Source organism: Dunckerocampus dactyliophorus, chromosome 3 (assembly GCF_027744805.1).
Source record: "Dunckerocampus dactyliophorus isolate RoL2022-P2 chromosome 3, RoL_Ddac_1.1, whole genome shotgun sequence".
NCBI lineage: Eukaryota > Metazoa > Chordata > Actinopteri > Syngnathiformes > Syngnathidae > Dunckerocampus > Dunckerocampus dactyliophorus.
The window spans coordinates 2,495,673-2,510,309 of NC_072821.1; the positions used below are offsets into that span (position 1 = coordinate 2,495,673).

At 39.2% G+C, this 14,637-nt stretch overlaps 1 protein-coding gene across 2 annotated transcripts in view; it reads right to left on the minus strand.

The window, feature by feature from the left end:
* Positions 1–4,270: 4,270 nt before the first annotated feature.
* Positions 4,271–14,637, minus strand: part of LOC129178096 (transcription initiation factor TFIID subunit 4-like) — a 115,626-nt gene continuing 105,259 nt past the window's right edge. For both annotated transcript variants that reach the window (XM_054769878.1, XM_054769879.1), the window contains one exon: positions 4,271–5,724. In XM_054769878.1, the coding sequence (XP_054625853.1) occupies positions 5,557–5,724 (168 nt within the window). In that variant the 3' untranslated portion in view covers positions 4,271–5,556. The remainder of the gene's footprint in view (positions 5,725–14,637) is intronic.

The window sequence follows — 14,637 nt, forward strand, 5'->3', positions numbered from 1 at the left end:
AGATAGTGACACATAATTCCTCAGTAGTTGTGTACATAACCTGAGTACTTGTAATATGTCAGTCAAAATAGCTCGGTAGCGTTCATTAGGAGGTACAGTTCATGTATTACATCCAGTTAGCATTTGCTATCAAACATTACTGAAATACAAGAACCGAAAATGATGATGTAAAAGACAATGCAGTCGAAGACAAGGCAACATATTAAAAAGGTTTCAGCAACGTTTTCCATTTCATCATGAAATAATAGTTTAAGAAGCAAAAGTGTAGAAAACACTGATTTCTGTAGTGGAGTTCAGGACGCGAAGCAAAGTCATCAAACAATACACTTTTTTTCCCCAAAGCAATAAATTTACGACTTTTTTTCTCGTAAATTTACGCCTTTTTTCTTGTAAATTTACAACTTTATTGTCATAAATTGATGACTTTTTCTCGTAAATTTACAACTTTTTTTCTCGTATATGTAAGACTTTTTTCTCGTAAATTTACAACTTTATTCTCGTAATAATACAACTTTTTTTCTTGTAAATTCACAACTTTATTCTCATAAATTGCCGACTTTTTCTCGTAAATTTACAACTTTATTCTCGTAATATTACTTTTTTCCTTGTAAGTTTATGACTTTATTCTCATAAATTGACGACTTTTTCTCATAAATTTGTGACTTTTTTTTGTTGTAAACATAGGACTTTTTTTTCCATAAATTTACAACTTTATTCTCATAATATTACAACTTTTTTTCTTGTAAATTCACAACTTTATTCTCATAAATTCACGACTTTTTCTTGTAAATTTGTGACTTTTTTTCTGGTAAATTTACCACATTATTCTCGTAATATTACAACTTTTTTTCTTGTAAATTTACAACTTTATTCTCATAAATTGATGACTTTTTCTTATAAATTTGTGACTTTTTTTCTCGTAAATTTACCACTTTATTCTCGTAATATTACAACTTTTTTTCTTGTAAATTCACAACTTTATTCTCATAAATTGACGACTTTTTCTCGTAAATTTACAACTTTATTCTCGTAATATTACTTTTTTTCTTGTAAGTTTATGACTTTATTCTCATAAATTTGTGACTTTTTTTGTTGTAAACGTAGGACTTTTTTTTCCATAAATTTACAACTTTATTCTCATAATATTACAACTTTTTTCTTGTAAATTCACAACTTTATTCTCATAAATTCACGACTTTTTCTTGTAAATTTGTGACTTTTTTTTCTGGTAAATTTACCACTTTATTCTCATAAATTGATGACTTTTTCTTATAAATTTGTGACTTTTTTTCTTGTAAATTTTCAAATTTATTTTCTTAATATTACAACTTTTTTTCTTGTAAATTCACAACTTTATTCTCATAAATTGACGACTTTTTCTCGTAAATTTACAACTTTATTCTCGTAATATTACTTTTTTTCTTGTAAGTTTATGACTTTATTCTCATAAATTGACGACTTTTTCTCATAAATTTGTGACTTTTTTTGTTGTAAACGTAAGACTTTTTTTTCCATAAATTTACAACTTTATTCTCATAATATTACAACTTTTTTTCTTATAAATTCACAACTTTATTCTCATAAATTCACGACTTTTTCTTGTAAATTTGTGACTTTTTTTTCTCGTAAATTTACCACTTTATTCTCGTAATATTACAACTTTTTTTCTTGTAAATTTACAATTTTATTCTCATAAATTGATGACTTTTTCTTATAAACTTGTGACTTTTTTTCTCGTAAATTTTCAAATTTATTCTCTTAATATTAGAACTTTTTTTCTTGTAAATTCACAACTTTATTCTCATAAATTGACGACTTTTTCTCGTAAATTTGTGACTTTATTTCTCGCAAATGTATTTTTTACTGTAATGTTTTTTTCTTCACTATGGCCCTAAGGATCAATAGGCTGATCAGGAGAGCGAGCTCTGTCCTGGACGGTCCTCTGGACTCCGTGGAGGAAGTGGGGGAGAGAAGGATGTTGGCTAAGCTGACATCCATCATGGACAACACCTCTCACCCGCTACATGACACTGTTGTTTCCCTGGGCAGCTCCTTCAGCAGCAGACTGTTACACCCACGGTGTAAGAAGGAGAGGTTCCGCAGGTCCTTCATACCGACCGCTGTCAGGCTCTACAACACCTGCACCACCTGAACCATGTTGTAGTCACTATGCATCCTTTACACTGTACTCTTTACTTGCGTATCTTGCTTGCTGCTGTAACAAGTGAATTTCCCCGCTGTGGGATAAATAAAGTACAAATACAAATACAATACAATAATACTTCGTCACACAGTGGGACTAAAAAGGGCCTCAGAGTCTTCCTTGCACGGCCCGACCACATCCTCAGTCGAGGCCTCAGTCCTCGCCGTAAAGAGTGTTGACTGGGCGCTGCTTCCCCTTTCTGAGGTGTGGAATGGTCTGCCAGAACCTCTTCGAGTACGACCGAGGATGGCGCTCCTCGGCCTCATCGAACTCCTACCACACTCGGGTCTTTGCCTCGACCACCGCCGAAGCTGGCCGGTACCAGTTGGACGCTTCAGGAGTCCCACAAGTCTCGTATGACATTTTGTGGACATGACGTCTATCTAGTATGCCGTTCACGGACATGATGCCAAGAAATGGACACGAGTCAGCATACGGTCAGTTTAGTAAACAGCTTATTTATTCCTTTACAAAATAGGTACAAATACATCAGTATTGTTTGTTTTTTTGTTTCACACAAACAGGAAAATTCCAAGATATGTACAAGAGTTGTTTGTTTGCTTTTTATACCAAAAATAAGGTGGTTCTAATAAACACATAGTCAGTCTGTAAACAGTATTTACAAAATGTCCTTACAGTCAAAGGTGATTTATTTATCCCGTTTTTTTGTGTGTTTTTTTTTAGCCAACCGTTTGGCTAAAAAGCTGCAGTGCTAAAAATGTGGCTGATCAAAAATCTGTGAAGATACATGATGGTGCTGTGCTTGCCCAAAAACATGTTTTTAAGGAAAATGTGCATAAAAGCCAATAAAAAAAGCACAAAAAAATGAAAATATATTACCATGTGTGACTTTCAGGGGTAGAAGTGTCAATACTGCTTCATTTTTTTTAAAGAAATATTAAACCGACTACTTAAGTTGTCAGGTATAAAAGGGATTTAGTAAAAAAAATGTTTAAAAAAATCAATAAAAATGAAGTAAAAGTGCCGTCAAAGTTCACAGAGCACCACAATGGATTGAAATGTCAGTCATGTTGAAATTCATCCAAATGTGACAACAATAAAAGCTGCATAGGCCCAAATATCACATTAAAATCATCACTAGCAATAAAACTAGATTATCACATTATACATGAATCATTTAGTGTTCTTATTTTTATTTAAAAAAAATAAAGTTAACAAGGTGTCAGTGACGCGTAACAATAAGCTTTGGGCTTTTGTCGTTCTACTAATGTGCCCGAAGAGCGGACTTTTCCTTTAACAGCTTTTCCTCTTCTTCTTCGTCAAACAACATGAGCTGCAACCGGCTTGATAGAAATCATGACGAAAACGGCTGGTAAACAAGACTGTAAGGTGAAACCGCTCCAAGACAGATTAGGACCACACCGAAAAGAAAAAAATCAGGATTAGACTACGACAATCAAGTTGGGAAATTAAGCAAAATTTTATGGAATAAGATCATTTTCTTTTTGCAAAAAAATTGTCATCTTATTAGAATTAAGCCTTTTTTTTTAGAATTTTTTTTATTTTTGTCATTGAACATGAACATTTTCAAGAAAGATGAAGTTTTATATTTTTTGTTAAAAAAAAAGAAGTCATTTTTAACATTTACAAACAGAATACAATTTTTTTTCTGAAGGGAAAAGGTAATTTATGATAACATTTAATATATATATACATATATGTATATATATATATATATTTTAAATTGTAACCCTACAAGAATAAAGTCGAATTTTTACCCATTATTTATGTTGTTTTTTTTCATGGAAAACTTTTTTTTCCAGAAAAAAAGTTGTTTCAAGAAAAAATTAAATTTTTTAAGATATGTAAATAAAATCTTTTTTTGTTTAAAAAAAAAAATCTTGTGAAAAAAGTCATATTGTTTTCAAGAAAGCTTTATTATAAGCCATTTTTTTTTTACAATTAAAATCAGAAGATTTTCTGAGGAAAAAAATATAATTAGCAAGCTAATATTTCTATATATATATATATATATATATATATATATATATATATATATATATATATATATTTTTTTTTTTTAAGAAAAGTCACACAAGCCTGTGTGTATGAAAAAGAAGTAGAATTTTCTTTTGAGAAAAAGAAAAAAAAAGATGTGAATAAATAATTCATAATTTTGTTGTACTTTTTTTGTGGACTTATTTTTAACTTATTTTTTTCCCTGAAATATTTGTGAATTTTTAAGAAAAAAGTGTTTTTTTTTAAATCATATTCTTGCACAAATAAATAAATATAATATTTTTCTAGGAAAAGTAGTCATTCGTGTTAATAAAAACATTTTTTTTTAATTTAGGCAACAAAAAAAAGTAGCATCCATCCATCTTCTTCGGCTTATCAGGGGGGCAGCAGCCTCAGCAGGGAAGTCCAGACTTCCCCCACCCCGGCCACTCCATCCAGCTCCTCCCGGCGGACCCCGAGGCGTTCCCAGGCCAGTTGAGAGACGTAGTCTCTCCAACGTGTCCTGGGTCTTCCTCGAGGCCTCCTACCGGTGGGACGTGCCCTGAACACCTCCCCAGGGAGGCGTCCGGGAGGCATCCTGACTAAGCGGGAGCCCAGCCACCCTACGGTGGAAAAAAGTAGCATTTTTACAACAAAAAAAGAAGGTCGTTGTAAAGTCACGTGCACGTGAATAAAATCATGTTTTTTTTGTATTCAAAAAAATTCCCAGATTTTTTTCAGGAAGTGAAAAATGTGGAGGAAGGAATGGTGCATAAAAATAAAAAGATTTTTTCAGATAAAAGTATGAAAAAAAGAACAGTTTTCAACAATAGAGCCACATTTTTTTAGGGAAATAGTATCAATAAAAAATGTGAATATTTTTCGGAGAAAAAAAAGTTTCCTAATTTCAACAAGAGTGTTTTCTTTCTCTTTTGTCTGGTAGCTTTGTGACTTTTATCCGGTTTTTATTTGTCTTTTCTTTTCAGTGCGGTGGTAACGTTGCTTGGCAGAAAGAAACGCTGTTCTTCGTCCGTCTTGACGCTGCCAGTGCCTGGAAGCCAACTATTTACACCAGGGGAAGGTCGTAGCAGTTTGTCGCTGATGAAGACGAAGCTGAATAAATAGCACGTGGAGGCCCTGACAGCCTTGATGATGAAGATGTTGAGACGCTTGAGGCGTTCAAAAGACGCTGGCCGCCCTCAAGCTCAACCTTTACTACAAAACATGAAGCTAACACATCAACGACAACAATCTGTTTTTTTTAAAAACTCCTTTTTAGCGCTCAGAAAAGCTAGACGGGACGTCACCACGAGCTAACGTATGGAAACACAAAGCTGAGACCTGATCTGAAGGCACCTGGCTGGAGGACGAGGAGGAGGAGGAGGAGGATGACGCTACTTGAGGAGGGCACGGTAGAGGAGCAGCGAGTGGGCGGTCTCTCTCTCCTGCTCCATGAAGAAGATTATGTCCCTGAGGTTGACGCGAGTGATGCGCTGACGGGCGTACTGGCGCGACGACGAGGTGGGCGTGGCCGAGGAGCCTGCCGGAGAGCCCGCCGAAACCTGAGGAGAACAAAACACAAAACATCTCAGCGGGGTTGAGGTCAGGTGACCAAGGCTTTCATCTTTAAAGGTGAATATAGACGATCCTTAAAAACAGCAGTGCAAGCCTGTTATGTAGACCATCTTTCATTAGCGTTTTTACAGTATTCGTTAAAAACAGCAGGGCCCTCCTGTCAAAAACAGAATCTTTGACTCGGCTTTTTGCAGCAGATTCCTAAAAACAGCAGAGTGCTTGTGATTGATTAGTAGGTCCTTAAAAACAGCAGTCCTCCAGTCATATAAAAGATCTCTGACTCGCATTTTGGCTGCAGAACGGCAGAACGCGCCTCTCATGCAGAAGATCTTTGACTAGCGTTTTTCCAGAGGATCTTTGACGAGCGCTTTTGCCACAGGTGCTTAAAAACAGCAGATCGCTTCTGTCATATATACTAGATGTTTGACTAACGTTCTTGCAGCAGATTCCTAAAAGCAGCAAAGCATTTCTGTCACATAGAGGATCTTTGATTAACGTTGTTAGTCCTTCTGTCATATAGAAGATCTTTGAATAGCATTTTGGCTGTAGGTGCTTAAAACAGCAGAGCACTTCTGTTAAAAAAAAGAGGCAGCGGATTCCTAAGAACAGCAGAGTGCTCCTGTCATAGAGGTTCTTTGATTAGTGTTTTTTTTTTGCAGTAGGTCCTTAAAAACAGCAAAGTCCTCCTGTCATATAGAAGATCTTTGACTAGCATTTTGACTCTAGGTGCTTAAAAACAAAAAACTTTGGTGTTTTTACAGCAGATCCCTAAAAACAGCAGATCACTTCTGTCATATAGAGGATCTTTGACTAGTGTTTCTGCAGCAGATCCCTAAAACAGCAGAACACTTTTTTTTTTTTGGGGGGGGGGGGGGTGTTTTGCAGTATGTCATTTAACAGCAGAGCACTCCTGTCATATAAAAGATCTTTGACTAGCGTTTTTGCAGAGAATCTTTGACTAGCGCTTTGCCTGTAAAAAAAAACAGCAGAGCGCTTCTGTCATAAAGAGGATCTTTGACTAGTGTTTTTGCAGACAATTCCTAAAAACAGCAGAGCACTCCTGTCATTTAGAGTTCTTCTGTCATTCATGACTTCATACTTCACTCACGGCCACCATGTGGTGAGTAAAAGTCTGAAGGCATGTAAGAGTCTTGTACTGACATCAGATGCAAAGTAAGGATAACCACGACGGCGGAAACCCTTTGGAACTCCAACTAGACTAAACACGGTGGCTCTTTGTTTGGGTTAGCAAGACTTGTACTTTCCGTCGGCCATGTTGTCTTTGGGGTGGTTTCCTTGGTGAGTAAATGTTTGTTTTTGAACATTTTAGCGAGGTTCTAAAGGCCATAAGCAGCCACAGTGCTCGTGATAACATCTGAGACCATGTCTCATTCTGAAGCACAAACCATGGCTGTTTGCAAAGAATGAAGGCGGCACCGATCCAGTGATGTGTTTGGAAAAGCATGTGTGTGCAGGGGTTGGGGGGGGGGGGGGGGGGGGGGGGGGGGGGGGGGGGGCGCCTACTGGACCAACGTTTCTGACAATTACCCTGATTGCACCATGGTGTAAACAGCTCAGGCTAAGTGCTAACATATGACGGCTATGAATTTACAAGAAACACACGCATCGTCGTTTACTTGGGAAAGCGAGACCCAAGTTCGCACCAACGTGCAGTCACTGCATGGAAATGACGTTAGTGGCGCCCCCTATGGATTGTGGCAAAAATGCTTAGGAGGACATGCTAGCATACGTGTAATACATTTATCCTCACAGCTCTAGCACCATTTGTAGGCCTGTCACGATAATCGATAAATCGATTAAATCAATTAATGGAACGCTAAAAAAAAAACAGGTCGATAATTATGACGCCCTGGATAAATGGACACGTGCATGCATGCACTTAAATTTCCTTGCTGTGGGATAAATAAAGTACAAATACAAATACAAATACAAATACAAATACAAATACAAATGCGTTTGTTCCATCTGCTGGTCTCTCTGTGCCACACAGGCTGGATGACGAGAGGGTTCACTCTGCATCTGTCTGTGCACGTTGGTTCTATAGTGGAATGAACGAAGAGAGTGGGCCCTCATCTCATTCAGCCTCTTTGTGGAGGCGGGGCTACTACTGAGTGGATACAAAGGGTTTAGCAGTTAGCTTTGTGAGGTAGCATACGCTAACATGAAGAAGGCACAGAAGCCATGGTTTCTGAGGCGAATGTCTCAGCCGACAGCCTCAGTGTGAGAATATTTCGGGTTTAAACAGAATGAACAAGCTGAGCGCATGAACACCGACAACCGATACGGACAGTGTCGGTTGTCAGATGGAGGTGCCTCGGGCAGTGGAGTCTTCGTCCTGACTGTTAAAGCTTACTGAGGCGTTTGGTCCGGAAATATAAACAAAACAGTGCAAAATGGTGCGCGCTCACAGACCGTGTCGCTGGCTACATTGCAAAAACAGGCAACATCTGTGTCAAGCTAATGTCTCACACAGGTACACCGTACACTATAATTGAGTACCATCTAGTGGTTCAAATGTGAATTACACCACTCATGACAAATAATGAAAAAATGGACTAAAAAAAATGTTGATAAAATCGATTATTGACGATGATTTGTAGCACAATTATTGACCAGCACAATTTGTTATCTGACAGGCGTAACCATTAGACAAACGGACAGTTACTGATGGACGATTAGATGCTAATTGCCAAAGGTGGTGATGTGCTTGATGGCGGTCCCCGACTCGATCCTCATTTTGGGTCTAATGGGGTCAATCACAGCTGACCGTATGTGAAAGATGAGCCCCCCCACGGCCACCACGGCAATTACCGCCAATCACAAGAAGCCCGTTGACAGCGTCCGCCGCCCCGTCTGCCAATCAAAGCCATGCGTCCACCTGGACGGATGGACAAAGATGAGCCGCAGGGGGGGAAGTCGCCACGGCGGGCGGCGAACCCGGACGAGGGGGAACGCCAGTGAGTGTGCGTGGCGAGGTGTATGTACTTCCCGCGGCGACAGCGGGAGCCTCAAGTGACGCAAACGCAGACGGAAAGGTCAGCGCTTGTACAGAAAAATCACGACTCTTGTTCTTCATGTGGACAAAAATCAAGGACATCCGTCACTAAAAGACAAGTTCGGCCCCTTCCTCGCTCTCCCAGTAGGCCCAGAACATAACACCGTGGGACGGTCGAGTGTTAGCCAGCGCCTAATTGCAACATAAAATACAAACAAATGTCACGGCGGGTGAAATGGAAAAAGTAAAGAGAAGTTTCCAAATCAGCCTCGGCCCACGAAGATCCACGAGGCAAAAAAACAGCATCTGTCATTTTATCTGTGACGGATGCTCGCAGGCGTCATGTCACATGACATATCCGTCCTAACGGAACGCGCCACAATACTTCGATACATCTCTTTAGACATTTGACTTGTTTCCAGTGCAGAAACAGGAACCCACAGGAGGAGTGGGGGAGGCGGTGCTCTGAAGCGGATGCAAGACTTTCATGTTTTTATGGGCTTTTTTTTTGTCTTCAAGCTTGTCATTTGTCCTTAAATGTTTGCCTTAATTCCACCTGCGTTTGTGTAGCACACACACGCACACACACGTACACACAAACATTAGCTTTAGCTTACACAACATGTTAAATAAACACACTGGAGCTCAATTTGAAACGTACAAATGAACAAAAAACTGTTATTTGCGCATCACTTTTACATTTTATCTTTCATAATATACACTAATAGGGCTGCAACTAACGATTATTCTAATAACAGATTAATGGGTCGATGATTTTTTCAATTGATCGATGAATCTGACTTTTTTTTTTTAACAAAACCGCATTTTTAATTTCTGCCTCTTTCTTCAGAAATAGAAGATTTGAACTTTCGAGTTGAACAATAAGTGCACCATCACCAGGTTGCCGCTTGAATATTCTGTGAAAATAATGTTAAGTAATCAAACATCAAAATGTTTGTCAAAATAGCTTCAGTAAAACAATGAATGTACACAAAAATACAATCGTGATCATTTTCTCAGTCGACTGATAAGAAGCTTGTTGCTTCAATGAATGGACTAATGGGTTAGGCCAAAAATGGACCAAATGAATATGAAGCAAAGTTAGTGGTCGGGTCCGCAACATATCAGAAGAGGCAAAAATGCCCTTCATTGTTTTCCAAAGTCGAAGTTGATATGTGTGAATATCTTGTTTTGGCTAAAACACAAAGAGAATAGGTCTGCTTTCATGGATGACTAAAGAAATGAAAAAATATTCACATTTAAGAGGCTGAAATGAGAAGATATTTACATATTTAAATAAAAAAAACAATTAATCGATTACCAAAATAGCTGTCGATTAATTGGGTAATCGATTAACCATCGATTAATCGATTCATTGTTGCAGCTCTATACACCATATCTAATAAATGTCATCCACTTCCTGCTACATCGCTGGAAACTTTAATCTCGTTAAGAACACATTTGTTTTCTATTGGCTTTTTAAAGTTAAGACACCTCTCCATTTTTAGTCCCTTTTTTTGTATTTTGCTTTTATTATTTATGAATGACATTTTGAATACCTTATTTGAAATGGTTTTGTATTTTTATTCATCTACTTGTGCTTTCAGCTACACTTAAATGAGTGTGTTTTCTTGTTGGAAAGCACTCCCGAAATGCTTTGTTTTAAAAGTGACATAGAAATTAAACTTGGATGGGAAAAAACTGGATCACTCAGTAGTAAACCACAAAAAAAAAAGACAGAATGGAAATTTGATCAAAGAAAACAGGGCTTTAAAACAGTACCCTGAGGAACTTTTTATATTTATAGTGAAATACACTCCGTACAATATTAAGCTTTTTCCATAAAAAATACACATACATTATTATAACGAGATATAATTATAATTATTATATTGAAAATAATAATGAAAATAATTATTTTTCTGTAATAATGATTTAAATATAATTGCTTAATAATGTATTTCATAATTCATTCATTATTAAGTAATTATGCAAAAGGCTGGCAGGTCCAGGGTGTACCCCGCCTCTCGCCCAAAGTCAGCTGGGATAGGCTCCAGCATACCCCCGCCACCCTAATGAGGATTAAGCGGCATAGAAAACGAATGAATGAATACATGAATATTATTAATGAATAAGTAATAATAATTGGAAGAGGAAAATTACTGTCAAATATTGCACAACTTCAGTAACGTTTTCAAAATAATTTTTAACTGCAAAATAATTTTGTTATAAAAATAAAAAATAAACGAATACATATACAGTACAGTATACTGTACAGTATACAGTATACAGTACAGTAACAGTTGAACATATGTTTCCTTTCATTGTATTTAATCATAACATTTGTACCATGATTACCATTACGTTTCTTTGCTGATTGGCTATGAGAGATCACATGACCGTACTGCTGTCTCGTGAGGCATGGGCATGTAAATGGACGTAAATAACAGCTTCCTTGCGAGATGTCCAGCTAGTTTACCAAATATGCTCCCTTGTCAGGTGGTTGCTATCGTGGTCATATATTTTTAAAGCCTTGAAAATGTAAGCTTTTAACTACAGTAATCAACCTCGAGGCCACTGTGGTCAATTTACATCATCGTTATGATCATGTTTCCTCTCTTTCGCTTCTGATTCTCCAAAGTGAGCAGCGGGATCGGCCGCGATGCTCGTAGGTGTCTGGAGGAATTTACATTGATTCTTTTATTATTTGAGGAGGAGGAGGGCGAAAAGGCGTGTTGATGATCTCTTGGCTTTGAACCCTGAGTGGCACCGGGGCCTTGATGCTGGAGCCAATATTGGATTTGGCCCAGGTCACACCTCAGGGCGGTGGGTTAATGGCCCGCTTTGCCAGGCGCGCAAGATCTGCTCGGCCCCCACCAGACAACCTGCTGCCTCAGCAGAACACACACGCACACACACGCATTTCTTCAGGTAGCTGCATGGTGATGGCTGAGAGTGTTGCAAACTAAACACACTGCGCTGCACTGCTGCTTAAGGGAAAAGACTGTAGCCCCATGTTGGCTGACGACGAGATGAGCCCTTCATGATGCAACATTGTTGTTATTACTTTGATGGCGGTTTGAAAAAATGTAAATACAACTCTGATGTTTCTGCTTGAGGCAAGAAGGACAAACACTGCATAAAAGAGACATGGTACGCTTTGGAACGGCACGGCCAACAAAGACAAAGGAGGCCACACAAACCAATACAAGTACAAGTACAAGTACTAAGTCAACCAAGTCATCAAGCCCTGGTCCACCAAAAAGTCAAATTACAGTAAAAGTGTTGGCGTTTGTTGACATAAAATTACAGACCCAGAGGGGTAATTTCTTTGAAAAATGGGTCCGTTTGTATTTGTATTTGTATTTGTACTTTATTTATCCCACAGCAGAGAAATTCACTTGTTACAGCAGCAAACAAGATACGTAAGTAAAGAGTACAGTGTAAAGAATGCATAGTGACTACAACATGGTTCAGGTGGTGCAGGTGTTGTAGAGCCTGATAGCGGTCAGTATGAAGGACCTGCGGAACCTCTCCTTCTTACACCGTGGGTGTAACAGTCTGCTGCTGAAGGAGCTGCCCAGGGAACCCACAGTGTCATGTAGCGGGTGAGAGGTGTTGTCCATGATGGATGTCAGCTTAGCCAACATCCTTCTCTCCCCCACTTCCTCCACGGAGTCCAGAGGACCGTCCAGGACAGAGCTGGCTCTCCTCATCAGCCTATTGATGTGTTTGTGACATGTTTATGTCGACATGTGTTGTAGTATTGTCAACTTCATCATTATCGCTAAGCAGCGTGAAACGACAACAGCAACATCACTATTGTCTCGTTACACAGCACTGAAACGGGCACAAAAGGGACCTCGTGTTCATCGCAAAGTCAGGTTCAAAGTAAAGGTACGACAATATTAACCCGGATACTACCACAACCACAACTGACAAAATGCACCCACGTAATCGTTACAGTGAAAACGCCAAACTGTACTGCTTGGTGGAAACGAGGCTGAACGGATCGGTTAACTTGGTACCCTCACGGCAAAAACATAATAATGGCTGGCGGTACCCCAATAAAAAGAAAATTGAAAAGAGAAAATTTAGTGGCCCTTCAGGGAAAATGCCACAAAAATGCATACCTGACTGTGCTGTTTGGTGGAAACACAGCTTAGTTTTTGGTTAGTTTGGTACCCATCACACCAAAAACGCCATATTTAAGATACTGGCAGCCCCAAAGTGAGGTGACCCTTCACAGCGAAACTGGGACAAACTACATAACAAACAGAGGCAAACTGCACTGGTTGGTGGAAACAAGGCTTTACGGGTCAGTTATTCTCTCCAAAAATGGCAAATGATGCAGAAAAACTGTCGTGTTTGTTTGCACAACTGAGCAAAACTGAGAACTGGTTCTTTAATGACACAATGTGGGTGTGGCGCTAAGTGGCAAGTGTGCTAACGCAACGAAAGGAGAGTGAATGTGGTCAATTTGAGTAGCAAACTGAACTGAAGGGTGCCACTTGGTGGAAATGAAGCCTAGCTGACTGACTCACCAACAGATAGACCGACTGAGCGCCAGGCAGAAAAGCGTTCCCACATGTTCGCCTCCACGCCGCATTTCAGCTGAGGAACGCTTTCTCATCCCTTTGCAGTGTTTACAGTGCCCAGCACAACAAGCGCCCCCTCCCTTTGCCCCGCGCCTACCTCCCGCCCTCCGCCCCTTCATCTCTCTTAACTTGGCCTGAAACGCCTCTCCTACGGCCGCCATTAATCAGCAACAGAGACTTTCTCTACCCCCGCTCTCGCCTCCCCCTCGCCCCAAACGCCCACAGACACGCTGGATGAGGCCATTTTGAAAGAGTTAACAGATGTCGGCTGATTGGCCCCGGGCGCTCTGACATTGCCCGAGTGATGTATTTGATGTGGAGTTTATTCAGCTCTAATAAATGTATAAAGAATTAGAATAATCATTCACAGATGCACATAGCCAGATTATAAACCCGAGCACCTCTTTGAAGAAAAGCAGGCAGCAGCCAAGATTAACAGAACCAGGCGAAAAGAGTGAAATGGTTCAGTCCGCTGATTAGCGCAGGCTAGAACCCACTTCATGTTCACGCACAAAAGGCCTTTGTTGGCCTGACAGGTTCCCCATTTGTCCACAAATGGAGCTAAGCGAAACATGGTTGCGAGTTAATAAACTTTATTTTGGCACCCTTCACGCCAAAAGGGTGCTGAAAAGTGGAATATTTAAGGACCTTTGGCAATGAAAAGCTGAAAAATGCATCCCAATCAGCGCTAAACTGTATTGCTTGGTGGAAAAACAGCTTATTCCAGTAGCCTTTGCACCAAAAATAGCATATGATACTGGCACCCTCACAAAAATGGAACTGAAAAGTTGAATATTTAGGGACCCTTTCCAATGAAAAGGTAAAAAATACCTACCGAACAGAGCGGAACTGTACTGCTCGGTGGAAACACAGCTTTATGAATCCGTTTTTTTGGGACCCTTCTCAATAAAGTCAGTGTAAAACACCAGCACCCCAACAAAAAAGTACTAAAAAGTGAAATGTTTTGGGAACCCCCGAAAAATGTGTATGGACCGGAGCCAAACTGTACTATTTGGTGAAAAACACCTGATGGATCTTTTTTTTTGGTACCCTACATACCAAAAACGGCATACAACAAGTGAAATGTGGAATACTTAGAGACCCTTGACAATAAAAAAAAAAAAAAAGCATACCGAACAGAACCAAATTTATAATAGAAATCCCTAAAAATTTTCAATATATTTTGGCACCCTTGACACCAAAAACAACACACAATATTTCAGTATGCTTTGCAATGAAAAGCTGAAAAATGCTCACCAATCAGAGGTAAACTGGACTGCTTGGTA